General features: G+C 38.7%; 1 protein-coding gene across 1 annotated transcript in view; it reads left to right on the forward strand.

Annotated features, from left to right (window-relative positions):
• The first annotated feature begins 1,353 nt into the window (after positions 1–1,353).
• Positions 1,354–11,944, forward strand: part of LOC139742063 (uncharacterized) — a 22,295-nt gene continuing 11,704 nt past the window's right edge. Inside the window, exon 1 of the mRNA XM_071652624.1 lies at positions 1,354–1,501. Within this exon, the coding sequence (XP_071508725.1) occupies positions 1,354–1,501 (148 nt within the window). The remainder of the gene's footprint in view (positions 1,502–11,944) is intronic.

The following is an 11,944-nucleotide window of genomic DNA, read 5'->3' on the forward strand; positions in this document are numbered from 1 at the left end:
AAATTTCTTATCGAAGCATCTAAAATTTCCGAAGTACAATCAGTACGATATGAATTAACACTCAGCACACTCCAGTACATCTTGCCTAATTTGATATGTCACTTGAATATCATCTACGGTCCCACGTATTTTCGTCAACCAGGCTGTCGTAAACGCATCTTCGGACTATCGCACGTGATAAGATGGTGAAAACCTGCAATGTTTGTTTAACATCAGATCCATATCTAACATTCTGTGACTAGAGGGCGTGGATCATCATTAATTAAACATTTTCGTTTTAAAATCGCTCTCTGTCTAAAGATAAATAAATGAATGAATAAATAGATAAATAAATGAATACATACATAAATAAATACATGAATAAATTTATATAACATACATGCATATATACATACATAAATGAATGAATTAATACAAAATAAGAAGTGAGGAAGTCTTTATCACCAGCAGAGATGCAAATTATGCAGTAAATTCTTGTATCTGGGCGAGTTACTATTCCATGGGTTTTGTGTTGTTGTTATTATTGTTTTGTCTTTGTTTTTTAAAATATTTGGAACGCAAAAGCTCCGATGACATTTCCAGATTCGCCGTATATATAATGCGGAATGTTGCCATGACATTTCGTCTGGTGGGTCCATTCACACCACCCCAGCAGAGCCGAGCAGAGATGGAAAACTTTGTAGAAACAGGAGATCGGCGAAACCTCGGAGAGTACAAAGCGACCAGAGACGAAAAAGGCGGCCAAGCGCTAGCTGATATCGGTTAGAGCACTGTACCCCCAGTATTATCGCACCGGGGAACCCTTTGGTACTCAACGGTCGTCGGCAGCATTGCATCACATCAACAAGAGCGAGAAGGGAAAAAGGGATCCAGGCGATTAGCCCAGACGAAAACTTAGAAATGAGGAGAGTTTGAAATCGGATTAAAGAGCCAGTTCAGCCTCAAGGATATTTGTACATATTCTTCTCAGAGCGGCGATAATACGACGCCTGTTTTTTGTGAGCGTGTATTTGTGTTAGCGAGTATTGTGAAAAGTGTCTTGTGCTTAGCTCTCGCAGCGGGAAAGAAAGTGCACCCACATAAAAAGAGGACTACTCCACAGCTATGCGAAGGAGAGCTGGTTGAATGCTTCCGACGGCCGGATAACTTACGCTGGCTCTGTAATATTAAAGAACTCGAAAATCGCGATCAGAGCGCGGATAGAGTGCTTCAGAGAGTGAGAGTGAGAGAGGGAAAAACGAGGACCTGTTTCGTTAGCATATCTCATCTCTCTCATCATCATCATCATCTAATCGGTTTGGATTACTTTCATGTATGTAGTCGAAATTTGATCGAGATAACCGTGGCGTCATCATGATAGAAGTTTTAGGGGAGGATAAAAAGGAAGAGATGAGTCCAAACAGGACGGACTGCTGTGAGCCGAGTGTAGGAGACCATAGAAATGAGTGGGAAACAACACATCTGCGATCTGACTCTCAGCACCACCAAGAAACCTCTGGAGGTAAGGTCACGAAAAAAAAATCGATTCTCGCTCTCTTTTTCCTGTTTTATTTCGTCTCGAGTATGTGTTTGTGTGTAAATGACATTCAAACATTATTCATTTTTCTGTCTGAAATGGTAATGATCGTGCGTTCATAAAAGGTTACCATCAATACTTTTGGGAGACAGTGGGAGGGGTAGCGACTCCTTTTCAAACAAACAAGACAAAAACCAGGTTTTTAGAGTAAATAATTAACTTATGATGATGCAGGTGCTTTTCGGTATTTCGTCTTGATTTTCAAACAGCATTAACATTATGACAACAGAATTATTTCTTCCACTGAGCAGATACTATGTTCACTGCCTCGTACTTCTTCTACTACTACTGCTACTACAGCTACAACAATAACAACTACTACTTTTACTACTACTCTTACTAGTACATTGTACTGCTACTGTTGCTACTACTACTGACTACTACTACTACTATACTACTTGTAAGGATAATTAAGGCAATGAAATATAGAAGTACTAATGGTTATTACGGTAACACTGGCAATAATAATAATGAAAAATATGACGATAATGATGACGATGAATGATGATGATGATGATGGTAATCTTCTTCTTCTTCCTCCTCCTCCTCATCATGATGATCATCAACAAAAACAACAATCATATCAATGATCTCAACGGTCCATGTTCCCACGGTTGCCTCACCAGTACAAGCACTGCTAACAAGCACTGCTCTACCTTATCAACTTGTCATTATATCATCCAAGAGGGCTGTCGCCACCATTTTTTTTTCTGGCTTTATTTTATTTCATTTTGTTTTGTTCTTTAGTCCCGGGCGCGAAGAGAACAGCGAGGACATTGCCGCCAATTTTTGTCTCAAGGGGAAAATCCGTCCTAAAAATAAATTGTTTATTTTAACAGAACCAGAAATAATGAAAGGAACAACATATTGATGGTTTTTACCGAATCTGATTAACGATTAAAAAAGTTATGAAATTTTGAAGGTGTGACCAATCTAACAAATATTAACCACTCCGTGATGTAGCATGAGCTCACCTTCCATTTGCCCTGTGCATATGATTTCATAAAATATCTTCTTCTTTTTTCATTATTAATGACGGAATATGTCTTTCTGTGCAGGAGTTGTATAGAAAACATTAACAATGATTGTAAATAATGGTGCATATACGATCGGAAATCAAAACCCCTAATTTCATATCATAGAGCAAAATAGGGGTTAAGCTCGCGAGTGACATCACAGAATTGCCAATTTAACGAATTCGACCGATCCCAAGGAATCATGATGTTCTTAGCTTTGATCAGAATTTGCTCAAACTATATCACTGTTCTGTTCCTCTAATTATTCTGCTTCTATTTACACAAAGTAATTTTGAAGGTGGACTTCCCCTTTAAAAATATACGAGCCCTCTTATCTGTGCTCATCCTCTGTTGACATTGCCCGTCGGCAGCAGGGCAGCTGCGTGAAGCTGTAGCCCAGCAACATCACGAGACGTTGGAATTGATGTTGGACTGGTATTAGCAGTGACTGGAGCAGTAAACCACGTATTAAATAGGGTCACATTCAGCGAGCAACTCTTTCTGACTCAAAGCCTTAACATATGAAGAAAAAATGTCAAAGCCCATCAGAAATCTGACTTATCCATCAAGGTTTTCCATATGCCATATCATTATTATGTATTATGTATCACTTTCGATGGCTGAGAAATATGCTGATTAACTAACACTAAAAATTACCTAATTTTTGCGTTGCAAAAACAAACACACAAAAAAGAATTGTGCAAATAATTGAAATCGGGTTGTGCAGTAAAACTTCACGACAGACATGACAGACTGTTCGTGATTATTTGCGCATTGAAGACTACCATACCGGCATCACTGTCATGTTGATCAACACTCGTTTCCACAATGACAGAGAAATGGAGCAAGGATATCTGTCCATACAATTTCCATTTGAAATACGGACTGAGGGCCGATGTGTGACACGCAAACAAAACCTCGACGTTCATTATACTCGAAACCGTCGTCAATAGCAGCGCCATGAGAAAGTGGTTAAGCCTCTGAATTCGTAAAATAGTAGATTATGGGTTCGAACTCTTATACCCACAGAGTAGAATCCGCTTTATAAGAAGAAACGGAAAAGTATTTTGTCACACAAAGTTTTTCATTTGAGATGAATGTTTTCAATGTGATGTGAAGTATATGAGTGACTCTATATGGTGAATGTCAAAAAGTAAACTTTCGTTTACAATCATATAAATAGAGATGTAGATGCATTTGATTCCTCAGACGACTATACATACGAACCCTGTGGTATATTCGATGAGATCCTTTGGGTTCGAACCGCACCTCGAACAGGACGCTATTGGCGCCATTTGTCCCCTCTCTGACCTGTAGGCGTTAATACAGGAACACCTGGCAATGATTGGGTTGTGATGATGGCAGTGACTAGGGCCTATACACTAAATAAAGATCCAGGAGCCATCCTGCATGGTTATGGCAAACCTTGTGATGATTACAATGTTCATTTGTTATAATCACTATCATTGTGGAGGCAACTATCAATTCCTCATTATTGCGAAGAACGATCAACACAGAACTTTTTCAGGGGTCGCCACGCAAGGCACGTTGAATGATTCGACCTGCGCGCATTCATCAGTATCAGAGTTGGCATTTATTGTGAATTTGATAAAGCATATCTAAAGGTCGTGATCTTGGAAGAAACCAAAACTAATCACGCAATGAGACTAAATTCCAAACTGCAATTTTCTGTAGTTGTTGTTGTTGTTGTTGTTTTCCTCGTCATTTGATACTTCTCCAGCGGACAAGTGCGGATTACAAATAGAGAGAGAACGTAACTCTAGAAGCGTGTCTGTTAACAGTTAGCAAAATTTCTGTGATATTTTCTTGAACGAAAAAAGTCATAATAAAGTCATCCCACACGGATTCCGTAAAAGTCGTGTAGTCAGAAATATGTATAGAATTCATACAAAGTACCCTAAATTATGGCGGGATATTGATTTGATTTGACTTTTGATTTGATTTGATTTATTATCCAATAAGGGAATTCAGTTTCCACATGGTTTGACAAGACAGATACACACACACACACACAAACATTGTCTGTGTTATTATATACCAGTATCATACATTATAGTACATTCATAACAAAAATATAAGCACTACTTATATACTGTTTAAGCAGGCTTATATGGTGCCCTCAGTTCTTCTTGCATTTATTTTCTTGGAACACACACACACACACACACACACACACACACACACACACATATATATATATATATATATATATATATATATATATATATATATATAATTATATATATATACATATATATATATATATATATATATATATATATATATATATATGAATTTGTATGATATTGGGGTTTTTTGTGCATGCTCATGATTAAGTTTCATCAGCGAAGACAGCCTTTGTGTCTATATGATTAACTCATCGTGCGCTTATCGGGATTCATTGCGCAAGGGCAAAGTACATCATCAGCGTGTTAGGAGTTCTCAGGTGCAGTAACATGATATACATGCATTATATATACATACGTATATTCATACATACACACATGCATGCTACATACGGTACATCGATCCACACACACCCACACACACGCTCACATTTAGACACTGAGAGGTAGATAGTGGGTGCAGAGAAAAGAGAGTATAGATGAATGTAATCTTACAATAATACGCACTTTCCCCCAACCCCTCCCCACCCCCCCCCCAAAAAAAAAATAACACTAACACACACACACCAAAAAACAGAAATAGGGTGAATAGGCAACAGTGTTCGATGTATAACATTATCATGACAGTACCAAAGATAGATCAAAGTTACCTAGTGCACACATGATTTTTTTTATTCTATGGAAAGAAAATTAAGACGGAGCTATTATATACATAAGTTTATAAGCAAATTAGATAACCCGTTTCCATGGCGACGGGGCGTCTTATCTATTCAGCAGTAGCTGCGTATCATCAGTCTTGTATAGATGTGCTTTAAAGTTATGTGATAAGTCCTTGAAATATAGATGATTGAGACACTGAATACAGGACACTACATTGTTCTCTTTCCATTCTTAGATTTCCCTACATTTTTAAACAGGCCCTCCAGCGACATGTAAGATCCAGTTTTCAATCGTGTGAGGATTCGATTCCCGTAGGGTATTGCATTTTCTGCGAATCAAGAGATAGAGTTCAAACCCCAGGATTTTCTTTGATCTTTCCTCGATGACCTTCCAAATTGAATGAGAAATCAAAGGGGAAATGGAATGATATAAAATTACAAGTAATCTAGAATAATTGATTAAATGAGATAATCTTAATTACACCATGAATTATTTTCTAGAATCAAAATTATCGCTGCATCCACCAGCACTTAGAATTATTCCGTTTTATGCTATAACAATTTTGACTTTTGATTGAAATATCAACTCTACCATTCTATAGAATATAATCATGTAAATACCCCAATCAAGTTCAACCATGTCCACTACCAGAACATGAAGAAGCCCCTTAAAGAAGTATATGCTATACGCGTTAAAAAGAGAAGTAATGTACCGAAACATGATTACAGCCGTCATCCTAAGTGTTGTTGACACTTTTTTTTTCTCCCCCTCTCACGTATCGGATAAACAGCAGTAGAGCTTGATATTTGGGTCTTTGACTAAATTCGGACAAAGCATCAAGGATGTCCTCTGTCACATCAAAATCCCTCCTGTTCCCCCCAAACTTCTCCTCAAGTAGGATGGAAAAAAAAGTAGAGAAGAGAAAGTGAGAAGACTGTCTTTGTGCACGTCAAGTCATGATATCTAATCGTCCATATTCTTGAATCCCTGCAATATCAATTAACCTCTCACTCTGGAGTCAGGGAATATTTTGTGGCGCATGTGTGTGTGTGCGTGTGTGTGTGTGTGTGTGTGTGTGTGTGTGTATGTGTGTGTGTTGTCGTTTTATTTTTGCCGTATTTTGATTCTCACTCGATGACAGAGGTATACGAGATGGCAGAAGATGATGAGGGATGTTTTCCGAAAAGTGACTCAACCGAGAGAGTGACTGGCTATCTGTGTGAGGCATCCGGCGTACAACACTGCACGCACTGCATGCTGCAATAATAACTCCAGTGAACAATGTCAGTGTATCAACATCGCTTGTGATTATTCTGGTCTGTACAAGAGTCTGATGGGGATAGGTTATTCCCTGAGTTCTTGAAAGTAGACGGTTTATGAATATGAATACATTTCAAGAGGAGTAGGTCTATCATACTATTATGTGCCAAATTCACTTTCAGTTTCATCTTATTCTGATATTCTTTTTTCCTATTTCAACGCTAATACTGTTGCAAGTTTTTAATTTTCCGAAATTATCCTTTCTGCATCATATCATTTATCATATTTGAATTCTGTCATATAGGCGTCACATCACATTTTGAAAAGCATATAGCATTTACCATGACAACATTGCTTCTTGATAAGCTAAAATCATCCTTAATATGGAAGTGTGACAGAATATCTCCGCCTCAAGAGATCTTATCACGAAAACGACCATGACAAGTATACAACCTATAGGACAAGACATGTAACCATTAACGCTGTCTCACTTATTAATAAAGCTAGGTGACAAAAATGTCTGCGAATGGTGGCGCAAAAATGATAATGACAGGTCCTCTGGGAAGACCCATGTTTATACTGTCTGGACAGCCTACCCCGGGTATATAAAACTATTATTATCACGACTAAATGTTACATGGGCGCCATGAACTCGTGTTTAACGACCATATCGGTGGGATATGAGCTGTGATCTTGAGCTGGTCTTTCCACCTCCCCGGTTGAACAAAGCTCTGAGTGAAACCCGCGAGAGATTCAATACTCTAATGATAATTCTGATGATTTTAACATTAGTGATGATGATGATGATGATGATGATGATGATGATGATGATGATGATGATTGTGATGGTAGAATGATATTGATGCTGATAATGATGATAGAATAATAACGACAAATTATATGATATAACATAACAATGTGATATGATAATCATTATAACATAAGTAAGTAATTATCATAAAAATGATGAAAAGGGGAGTTACTGCCTCTAAAGCATAATATGCGTATATGAAATAAACAACATTTAAATTCATTTAACGCGGGGAATGAAGCATAACAGAGCAGTGAGAATATGAGAGTTACTGAACACACGCATATATATATATATATATATATATATATATATATATATATATATATATAAGTCCTAGTTGCTGAGCCATAGAAAATATCAGTAGGGATTTCATAACCATAACTAACTAGCGTAACATTTAAACTCATGAGTCTTGTGTATCATTTGCTTCAATGACAACGGAGCCGATGTTTCTGACTCAGAGTTCAAGATACTAAAGGGATTGTATAGTTGTGGCTGAGATGGGCTTCAAGTTTCCAACTTTTTGTGTGAGATGAGGAAAAACTTCCAATGAAATATTAAAGAGCAGACATTTCTAGCAAATATAAGAGGAATTCAAAGTTTATTTGACGAAATTTGGTTTTGAAATGGAGATATAACCAAAAACAAAGAGTAGGACTCTACTTATAAAAGGTGGGTGCCACCTTTTAATAAACACCACTTTGTTTTACTTTGCTTTTTGGATATCTCTGCCATTTCAAAACCGATTTTCATCAAATAAACTTTTAATTCCTCCTAGAATTGTATGCTCTGTAATGTTCATGAGTGGCTTTTAATTACCCCCCCCCCCAAAAAAAAAGAAAAAACACAAACAAACAAACAACAACAACAACAACAAACAAATAAACAAAACTGAATTCCCATCTCAATCAAAATGGTACCATCCCTTTAAGGATAGTAGTGAAACATGATTATCGTCATAATAATGTTTATATATAACTTTGCCTAATATATTCTGTTGGTATGTGATTGAAGCGTTTTCGTTGCTTGCGATGTTTCAGACGCAGAGTAAACTACCAACTGCACGTTATATAAATCTTAAATCATTTCGTGTTCAGTTTGTGGGAATCATGACGAAACAAATACAATCTTAATCCTGTCGTGACAGATCAAAATGTGTGCTGTGTATTGATATATCAATTAGCAGTTAACCAATGCTGCACGGGATGCTGCAAAAGGATTATTAGTTACTCAGTGTCAATACACTCCGATCAAGACGTAGTATTTTTGGAAGCGTAAGGTCTCTCGCCTTTGGACTTTTTTTTGACGGTGATGTCAACTACCATACGACGTTACCCTCCGGCATGTCTAGTAGATATTGCTGGGGATGTGTGGCGCTAATATGATTATGTAGATACAGAGGACTGGATCTACATTATTGCGCGGAGAGCGGGATCTGGCGTAGTACTCAGCCCTGTAGAATCGATGAACATCACGTGTCATATTGATTTTTCAGTCTGATACTAATGATGCCCCGTGTCACGTGTTTGTCGCTCGTAAGAAATTCCTCTCATCATGGAGGTAGATGGAGGGGGGTGGGGGGTGGGGAGAAGAGACAGGAGAGGAAAGAAATGGATATACGAGGAGGAGAGGGAGAGAGAGAGGCAAGAGAGGTCGCTTCGATTTTGAGCTGGATACATAATTTTGTCTCCTTCGATTCTTCTATTCTATACCGTAAATCGATATCACACTGGTTCCACTTGTGATCTTGCATTGAGAGCTTCAGAAGGGAAGAAAAAAAATAGCACACCACCCGATATTCATTCAACGAGGGAAAAAGGCTTCCTTTTTGACAGACATGCCACCATTAGGTCATTCTTGGATACAGTGCAATGCAGATGGAGGCAAAGGTCGTTCCTTGCCGTGAGAATTGTGATCGTATATGCCAGCAAAGGTGGCAGCCCCCCTCATGATCACTTTGTCAAAAACGATGTCATTGCTTTCGTACATGATCGCCTTGACTTTGGCCACGATAGGGTTAACGGACCTGATGTCAACGGCCCGCTGTTGAAGCCTGGATGAAGCCTGGTATTGCCTGGCGCCATAATTTCAGCGGAGCCATTCTCTTAAACGCACGACACGTCTCGTTCAGAAATTAAATAAAAATAGTGACTCCGTGGGAAGTTTTAGGCAGCTAAGTGTAAAATTTACAGGAGCCAGTAAGGTTTTTGATCATAAAGCGTTAAGGGTTTGACCCTTTTATGACGATGTTCGGTGTTTCGAACTGACGTCGATACAGCTTCTGGCGGCGTTAAAGGTATGATCATGAAGATATATACGTTCCATTTTACGATAACAGTAGCTTTCATTGACAGTAGGATTAAAACAAATAGTAAATCAACTCCTATCACAGGTAAAAGTAACAACTACTGTACTTTCATGATCATGACACAGCATCAATTGATTCACGCTCGAAAATTTATATTTTCATTTATAGAAAATAAGACTAAAATTAGCAAACGAAAGAGCCATACTTTTCTTTTTAGAACTCTTTTTGGATGTTGTGGTTGCTTGAGGTCAAATCTAACATCATCAATCATACTGGTCTTGTACCAAGTTTAATAGTTTGGCACATAAGTTATGGTCTATTGGTACACGTATAGAGTTTACAATGTTGCAGTGAGACCCAGCATCTTATAACTCCCATGACTTCGGCAAAGGGTCGTCTATCCTCCTCCTTGGTCTTCTCCGTCTCCACCTCCTCCTCCTCCTCCTTCTAATCGTTCTCCCCCTCCACCTCTTCCTCCTCCTACTACTCATCCACATCCTCCTCATCCTCATCCTCCTTCTCCCCCTCCCCTCCTCCTCCTCCTCCTACTCATCCACATCTTCCTCCTCCTCCTCCCCCTCCTCCTCCTCTTCCTCCTCCTCCTCCTCCTCCTCCTCCTCCTCCTCCTCCTCCTCCTCACTACTGTGGTTATTATCTTCACTGTGTTCAACACTTTTAATCTCTGAGTTTCTTAGCCGTCGCCGACCAGCTTGCTGCAACACTGAGAAATCAAGTTCAGAAATTTTTGTTTTGTTTTGTGAGTGAAAGTTTGTTTTATGTGACTGCAAGGAAGCAATGAATGCTCAACCGTGGGACTGGTGGCTTCGAGTCCCCCCCCCCCCCCCCCCCCCAAAGGACACGACCGCCGAAGCCAGGTAAACTCGAACCATAGACCTCGGATTGACAGTCCATTGTCTAATCCACTGCGCCACACCAACTTCAGACGAGCACCGGCAATGACAGTGGTTGCTTGCAATCTAGCACCACTCCAGTACGTTTTCTCTCTTGAAGCATCAGAGAGTAGTATATCAGGACAACTGAATACAATCGTATCAATGGTGAATAGATGTATACGATTGATATGCATGTGTATGCAGTGTGTATTTGGATCATCATTTCGTCGTTACTGTCTTTTGGAAGCATAGTGAGCAGGCTACAAGGTAAAAGACGGCTTTAAGTTTTCTCCGATGGAGGCAATGAGGGTAGAGTGACTTGCCCTGAGGAGCTCGAATCGGTGATCTCGTAATTCAGAGTTCGTGGTCTTTATCTACTGATGAGCCACGACGACTCTTCCATGAGCCAACGATAACGATTTCCTAAAAGATTTGATGTTTTATCTTCAGCCGACTAAAAGGCGTTTGGTTTTTATGACATTTGAATGAAGATGATAGACATAACTATTTTGCTCCCCGAGGGATTAAGTATAATCATTTTTTTTAATCAATCATTTATGATATTATATTGAGACTTGGAGATGGGTAGGAGAGGAAGAGGGACTTATGACCGCTATTTCCCAGAACAATTTAGATCATTAAAGAACGCCGTCGAAAGAGGACAAACACTGCATGTTTGAAAATAGCGAGTTTTAGATCTGTGACGCGAACACAAAAACGATGTAGCCTCCTGAGTTAGACAATGGAGACAGCTGCAGAACACAATATTTGTTTTATTATTATTATTATTATTATTATTATTATTATTATTATTACTATTTTTATTATTTTTATTATTATTATTATTATTATTATTATTATTATTATTATTATTATTATTATTATTATTATTATTGTCTAAAGCTCGCTTTTAATTCTCGACTAAAACAAGGGCATCACCTTGATAATAACAACGGCTACCATCCACGCATTTGCGATCACATGTGCAGCTCTGCTGAGAACATTCTTTTTCTTCTCAAGCGAAAATACGGGTCGGGAAATATCTCTGATTGATAAGTACCTCTCACCTACCCAGGTGAGACCATAGGGGGCAGAATCCGCCCATCTGTCAGGCAAAGCAAGGCCACCGTTATACCGGTGCTTTAGCCGCTCCAAATGCGATGGAAATCGCCCGTCTTCGTTTTCCAAATACAAATTTGAGCGCGGTAAACAAAAGCCCTGATCTCAAATTTGTTCAGCGATCTTTCACTCTCTCTGTATTATTGTCTTT

The sequence above is a fragment of the Diadema antillarum genome, unplaced genomic scaffold (assembly GCF_040938485.1).
Source record: "Diadema antillarum isolate AM-2024a unplaced genomic scaffold, OU_Dant_1.0 seq00000978_RagTag, whole genome shotgun sequence".
In the NCBI taxonomy this organism is placed as follows: Eukaryota; Metazoa; Echinodermata; class Echinoidea; order Diadematoida; family Diadematidae; genus Diadema; species Diadema antillarum.